The 7,588-nt window shown below is 51.4% G+C and overlaps 1 protein-coding gene across 1 annotated transcript; it reads left to right on the forward strand.

Annotated features, from left to right (window-relative positions):
* Nucleotides 1-907: 907 nt before the first annotated feature.
* LOC103773944 (ras-related protein Rab-13-like) lies at nucleotides 908-4,960 on the forward strand. Its single transcript, XM_008941327.1, has 6 exons — nucleotides 908-1,556; nucleotides 2,029-2,110; nucleotides 2,446-2,560; nucleotides 3,523-3,624; nucleotides 4,411-4,487; nucleotides 4,873-4,960. The coding sequence occupies exons 1-6, from the start codon at nucleotides 908-910 to the stop codon at nucleotides 4,958-4,960; spliced, it is 1,113 nt and encodes a 370-aa protein (XP_008939575.1).
* Nucleotides 4,961-7,588: the final 2,628 nt, after the last annotated feature.

The following is a 7,588-nucleotide window of genomic DNA, read 5'->3' on the forward strand; positions in this document are numbered from 1 at the left end:
GGAGCCACTTCCAGAGGTGGATGAGGTTGAACTGATCCCAGGAGGGAGCACAGAGGCAGATCTGAAGCTTTCGAGCAAGGCTGGCTCCCTAGACATAGCTCAAGATGTGCAAGCCCTGGCCCAGGTTGATAAACTATGGGCAGTGGCATTGGGGGCAGAGGACTCCTGGGCAGACACAGAGCTGCGTGGGGTTGCCAGCCCAGGACACCCTCGTGGAGGTGAGCACTGTGCAGCCATACAGCTGGAGGAGGAGGCTGAGGATGGGGCAGAAGGGCAGGAGGGGGGTGAGCTGCCCCAGGAGCCTGTGCTGGATTGGCAGGGAGCAGGAGGGGGGCAGGGGACCAGACTGCAGCCAGGGGAGGAGGCTGAAATCCTGGATGTGCTGGAGGGCCAGGGCACTGCTGCTGATGTGCAGCTGCTTGCAGAGATGGATGAGGTTGAGCTGACCCCAGGAGGGAGCACGGGGGCAGATCTGCCCCCCCTGGGTGCAGCTGGGCTGTGGGAAGGGGAGCAGAGCCCGTCCCTGGGTTCAGAGGCAGCTCTGTGTGCAGCCAGTGCCACGGGCCCACGGGAGGGGGCTGCTGGTGCCCACTTGTCCCCTCTGGCTGAGGTCACCTTACAGCCAGCCTGTGCCACTGCTGCTGAGGGCCCTGCTCTGGGAGCAAAGCTCAGAGCACTCACTGGTCCAGAGGGGCAGATCCTGGAGGGTGCCCAGACACTGGAGATACCCCAGCAAGAGCAGGCTGCTGCAGGGGAGAGGCCTTTGGATGGAGCTCAAGGTCTGGGAGTGGTGCAGGGAGAGAGGCTGGAGGCAGGGATGGGGGGTTTGGTTGAACCCCAGGGCCTAGGGAGAAAGCAGGGCTGTGATGAGGGTGGGTCTGAGCTGCCACCCCTGGTCTCCGAGGTGATGTTTCAGATCAGCACGTTGAAGCTGGAGATGATGAAGCAGGAGGATGTTCTCGTTCCAGATGTGCAGCAGCTAGGTGCTCCAGGGCAGGCAGCCCAAAGGGAGCTCCAGGAGCAGGTCTCAGCACAGGCAGATAAGATGATGCTTCCCACTGCTTCCCAGCAACCAGAGGAGAAGCCACCACATGTGATGGAAGCAGAGCAGATAACTGCAGGACTTGCTGAGCCTCCAAAACTAGAGCTGCCACCAGCATCCACCCTTCACACATGTGTCCCTGAGGAGGAGGATGCTGGGAATGATCTGTCAGGGGTGGTCCTTGGTGACAGCTCACTGGTGGCTGCAGCCAACAGCAGCACACAGCCTCAAAGTCAGCTCTGGGAAGAGCAGAGCAAGGACCTCAACGTTGGTCAGCAGGAGAAGCAGCAAGCTGGGCAGAAAACCAGCCAGGAAGGCAAGTCCAACCCAGGAAAACCAGGGGCCATGACTACAGGTGGGGCAGGAGCTACCCCAAGGGTTTCTCCTGGAGCCTCCCTGGAGCCAGACCATCTCTACAACGTGCTGTTTGTTGGGGACTCCAACGTGGGCAAAACCTCGTTCCTGTACCGGCTGCACACCGACACCTTCAACCCACAGCTCACTGCCACTGTAGGTGGGTGTCCCGCAGCCCCTCCCCAGCACAGCTCTGCACCCCCCTGGGCGACCTTCCAAACTCCTTCTCCTCCACCCCACAAGCTGCTGGTGATGATCACACACGTGTTACAGCTCATGCCAAGTGTGCTGCACAACCTGGCACCAGGGACCAAATAGGATCACCAGCTTCACAGGCCTGGATGCTCCTGAGTAATTGATGGACCCCAAGATCAATGGCCCTAGTGCTTTTCTCTTTGCTTTGCCTTTCACCTCCATTCTCCTCTCTTAACCAACCTTTTTTTAATCGTCACTGAAGAACTTCCCAAAACCCAGCCATCAAAGATCAAAACACCCAGAGGTTCACTTGGGACCAGCCTGCTTCAGCTGCAGCCTCAGACCACACCTGTACCATCCACCTTCTCCATCCATCCATCCTCTGCTGCAGGGATGAAGTCTACAGTATTAAAAATACCCCTTTTTGTGTCTCCTAGGAGTGGATTATCAGATCAAGACCTTCGTGGTGGACAACAAGTGCTTTGCTCTCCGTCTGTGGGACTCGGCTGGCCAGGAGAGGTGAGGTGCTGGGCTCTCTGCTGGAGGAGAGCAGCCTTTGGCTTTCATTTTGCTGCTGCTTCAGTGGAAATGAACCTTCTTGGCTTTGCTAAGCAGAGGAGGAGTTGTTTGAGAACTCTGTACAGCGTGTGATCTGATAAAGCATAATAAAGGAAGTAATTAAGATGAAATTAAGCACTCGGGCTGTTTCTACAGCCTCTGTGATCAGGGCAGAGCAAAAACCTGGGGGTTGCTTCTTTTGTAGACCTATTCCCAGCTTTCCCAGGGGGGATTTCAGACCACTCCTAGGCAAAACCCCCTAAGGCTTTGTCAGTGACCTCCTGGGCTGCCCGCAGGTACCGCAGCCTCACCAGGCAGCTCTTCCGGAGGGCGGAGGGGGTGGTGCTGATGTACGATGTCTCCTCCCAGAGCTCCTTCTCCGACGTGTGCTACTGGCTGAGCTGCATCCAGGTGGGTGAAGCAGCAGAGGCTCCTTCTTGTCCCTGAGTTCTGGGAGTCAGTATTTCCCCCTCCTTCCAGCTTCTGCTGCTGGTTAGGGTTGGGTATCTGGGGGTATCATAGAATTGGTTTGGTTGGAAGAGACCTTTCAGATGGAGTCCAACCCTTCCCCAGCACTGCCAGGTCCCCACTGCCCCGTGTCCCTCACCCCATATCTCCACGGCTTGGGAACCCCTCCAGGGATGGGGACTCCACCACTGGGCCAGCCCTGGACAACCCTTTCTATTAAGACATTTTCCCTCAGGTCCAACCTCAACCTCCCCTGGTGCAACTTGAGGCCATTTCCAAGCCTAGTCTGCGTTGCTTTGGTTAGAAAATAATTCTTCTTGTAGATTTTAAATTCATGAGACTGCCAGTTTTCCCATTTTTGCAGTGTTTCCTGGGGTAACTTGTTGATAGCATTGTAATGATAACAACCAATGTTTTTAAAACTGGTGCAGAGGAATGGAAAACGTTGAAAGTGATTCTGAAAACACTTAAATCAAGAGTAGTCCACTTTAATTCCTGGGAAATGGGAGGTAACTTGTCTTATTAAAAACTTCTTGTGAGAGGCTTCCAGTCAAGTACAAAGTCAGTGTTTAAAAATGCTGGAACAAAATAAGAGATCCTCTTGCTTGATGCCTGTAAATCCCAGTCAGAGCATCTTCTGGAGGCTTCCTGGAGTCAAACACAAAATGACTTCACTACAAGAGTAACTCATCCAGTTCTCTGCACTGTTAATAGACCAGGACAGATGATTTAATGGGGGGAAAAAAAATCTCTTTCTTAAATGCTGTTAAACTGGCTTAAGAACTTAAGGTTTTGTTGTCAGCCCAAATCCTTGGGCATCCCTCATGGAGCTCCAGGGTGTGTGTGGAGAGTGTGGCCAGCTGTACAGATGTGCCCTGCTCATTCCCTCCTCTTTAACTGCCCAGGAAGGAGCAGAAGATGGGGTCACTATTCTGCTTCTTGGGAACAAAACCGACTGTGCTGCAGAGAGACAGGTCCCCACGAAGGAGGGGGAACGTCTGGCCAAGGTGAGTGCACAGCCCTGCCAAAGCCTCCTGCCCCCCCAGGTTAGGTGAGGACAGCTAAGGATGGATGCCACCAGCCTGAGGACCTGGGGAAAGGTGAAAGCCCTCAACTTGTCTTTTGGGCATCAGTGGTTGGCAAAGTGATCCCTGAGCCCATCTCCCACCCTCCCCTGCCCTGCTTTCCCCTTGGCATTTGAGTCTTGACATGGCAGTCCCCCAATAAAACAGTTCATGTGACTGGATGTATAAATCAAAACATCTTCACCTCAGCTTATCTTAGCTGTGAAATGTCACGTGTCTTCCCAGCATCATATAAATAATAAAACCACCAAGCCCTGTCCTGCTTTCAAGTTCCTGAAACTCTTAAAGTATGATTATGACCTTTACCAACTTCATTTTAAAGCTTATGGGATGTGGGCCAGTATCCACTGACCATCTTTACAAATGGAGAGAGCAGGACAAGGAGTTAGATGCAATTTTTTTCCCCAAACCAGTCACTGGCAAGCACAAAAGACATGGAAGCATCTAGTTACATCTCCATATTTGCTCCACTAACCAGAGGGCATCAGGTCTTGCTCTGTCTGTGGTGTCAGCCTCTTCCTTGGTGTTAAAACTTGGTGGTGTAGCTACCAGAAAAGCTGGATTTCACCCTCCTTTTCCAGGAAACAACTCAGTAACTCGAGTCCTTCCTGTTCCCCCTGACCATGACTGTCCCTCAGCTATTTACTCCATATTAAGCTATTCTTATTCCAGAATGTTCCATTTCTATTTGGGTTCTGTGTCTTCCAGGAGCACCAGCTCCTCTTTTATGAATGCAGCGCTGCCTCGGGCCACAATGTCTCCGAGTCCATGGTCAGCTTAGTCAGGTGAGGCATGTACTTGGGTTTTGCTGAATTTAATGGGCTCCCTCCTGCTCTTTAAACTCCAAATGCTTGTGTGTTGCTGTCACCAGAGATTCCCTGTGCCTGAACATCATGGAAAACTCTGAGCAGCATGTGTATGGCTGGGATGAGCTGGAGAGAAGTGCTGTAGGATGTCTCCTGACTAGTCAACATCGCAAGGAGATGACTAAAACCCTCCTCAGGACACTGCTGATTTCTCCCTGGGTTCACTGAAATGAATTCTGGCTGTGATTCCATTTAGGTTGGAGCTGTGCTGAGCCTTCTTTACTGATGCTTGTCAAGAGAAATGGCACAGAAATGCAAAATATGGGGGGAAAATACCTGGCTCATTTCCTTCTTTTTCTCTTAGGTTGCTCAAAGATCGTGAAGATACATTTAAAAATGAGGTAGAAGAGGTCCCAAAGCCACCCCAGAAGAAAAAGGGCTGCTGTTGGTGATGGACAGATTCCCCTTGCTGTGAGCTGAAATGGAAACAGGGGCCAGAAAAGTGTAAGAATAGCTCCCAGCCACCATCTCCACTCCCCACGTGTCTCCCCTGGATGCTGAAGGCAAAAGCCACTGGAGAGGAGCTGGCTGTCACCCACCCCTCCCCTGCTCCCCTCCTGCTGTGACCCCAGAGCACACAAGCCCTCCTGAAATATGCCCTGGGAAGCTTTGGTGACAAAAAACACGTGAAGGAAAGAGGCAGAAAGGGAACCTGGCTAGATCTAAGATGCTGGAATGATACTGGAAGCAGCAGGGAGCAAACCCAAGTGTTGGGATCAAAGACATGAATCCCAGGAGTCACCTGAGGGCTGGTGTATAAAACCAGGGGGTTTAGGGCTGTCAGTGCTGCTGTGACTTTCTCTCTGGCTTTACAGCCCCATCAGATTTGATTGGGAACAATGAAATATGCAGTACACCCTAAATGCACTTTTATCTTTCCCTTTTTCAAATAGCTTTGGAATCATAGAATTGGTTAGGCTGGAAAAGACCTTTAAGATCATTTGTTTTTTAAAGTCCATGGGCTGTTTTTAGCAGTCCCTGACAGGTAGTGATTGCAGCTGTGAGGTGTTGTGACTTCTGTGTGAGTAAAGGCCTGAAAACTGCAGCTAATTAGCAGCCCTGTTGATGGAAAAATTGCAGTTTAAGTTTAATCTTTATCAGACAATGACAAATCTCCATGGGAGAGACCTTCAACACTGAGAGCCAGGGGAGAGCAGATGTTCTTGGGTCTGCTGCTCACAGAGCTACCCCTTAAATGGGACCAGCTCTGTGAGATACCCAAAATCACTTGGTAGAAATTGTTCATTTGCAGATGGAGATGACCAGAGACCACGCTCAGAAAAAGATGGGTTATGAGCTTCACCAGGTAGGGTGCAGCTTTGCAGTGGTGTAGGAATTCCTGAGTCTTTCAGAGATGGTTTCCTCTACATGCCCCACCTCAGTGCCCCAGCAGCTCTGGACCACTCTAGCTCCCATCCCATAAGTGTCTTCCCATGCCACAAACCATCCTCCCTTGGCTCTAGCATTAAAAGGCTCTTTTCTTAGCACTATGTATTTATGCTCCTATTCCATGTCAACTTCTTCATTAGAAAATATTTTTACTGATGGATCAGTGGGAGCAGCCTGAAGACCACAGCTCAGCAGGCAGAGTTCAGAAGGTTCAGTTCAGAGCTGTGTCTGGATTTGGGATTTGGATATGTAATAATGTCGTGTTGGGGGGCAGGAGAGTCCCATCTTTATGACTTCTGCTTTGCTATTTTATCTTAAAATAATATAAATCTAAGCACACTTTGTAAGTCTGGTCCATGAGAAATACTGTTTCAGCCTGAGCAACTCAAAAAGCTGCTTTTTACTGGTTCTACACCAGTTTCCATCTCTGTCAGGCCACGCAGAGCCAACCATCAGACCAGCTTTTCCCCTTGCCTAATTTTACTGGGATGATGTGCAGAAGATGCTGCTTTGCACAGTGGCAGCACGAGTGTGCAGGAAAACCTTTTGATTTGCTTGCAAAATAGAGTCGAGGTGGCCGAGCTGAATTCTCCCATTAGATGGCAGCAAATGCAGCAATTCCTTTGAACTGACACCACTGCTGCAGAGAGAGCAGGGAGCTTGGACAGGGCCCAAAGGAGAGGTCACAAAATCCAGCATGGTGGGGTTGGGAGGGACCTCTGGAGATCATCCCATCCACCCCCCTGCTCCAGCAGCTCCCCCACAGCAGGGTGCCCAGGGTCACAGCCAGGCAGGTTTGGGATCTCTCCAGAGCAGGAGACTCCACAGCCTCTCTGGGCAGCTGCTCCAGGCTCTGCACCCTCACCCCAAAGAAGTTTCTCCTCCTGCTCAGGTGGCACCTCCTGGGTTCCAGTTGGTGCCCGTTGCCCCTTGTCCTGTCCCTGGGCACCACTGACCAGAGTCTGGCCCCAGCCTCTTGCCCCCCGGGGCCCTTTAGCTCTTGCTCAGCATTGATCAGATCCCCTCTGAGGCTTCTCCTCTCCAGCTGAACAGCCCCAGGGCTCTCAGCCTGTCCTGGCACAGAGATGCTCCAGCCCCTCAGCAGCTTTGTAGCCTCCACTGGGCTCTTTCCAGTAGTTTCTTGTCTCTCCTGAACTGGGGAGCCCAGAACTGGACCCAATACTTCAGAGGTGGCCTCACTAGGGCAGAGTAGAGATCTGTAAAAGTGGGTGTGCAAAAGAAAAGGCTTCTGAGAGCAGCAGACAGAAAGGTTTGTCTTATTCCACTAGAAATCACACCGAGAAAAAAGGATTGAGTTTGTGCCCAAAGCATAAACCAAGAATTACTCCACTCCAAACCTCCCCTCCAAACTTGGAAATGGATTTTTCATTGCCAGGTTCAGAGAAACACCAGGAAGGCAATAAAGCAGGCTGGAAAACGTGGTCAGCACGTTGTGTTTGAAAGCATGGTTCACCTTTAATAATTCCCAATTGCAGCAAACGTTCCCACTCTGGAATCAAAGGCACCGCTCGTTTGCAAGCTGTTAAACACACGCAGGAGGGTTTGGAGGGAGATCAAGGTCTGAGATATTAATAGCAACAGGGAAATGTGTATTTGTTTGGACCACAGGA

Source organism: Merops nubicus, unplaced genomic scaffold, assembly GCF_000691845.1.
Source record: "Merops nubicus isolate BGI_N331 unplaced genomic scaffold, ASM69184v1 scaffold17755, whole genome shotgun sequence".
Classification (NCBI taxonomy): Eukaryota; Metazoa; Chordata; class Aves; order Coraciiformes; family Meropidae; genus Merops; species Merops nubicus.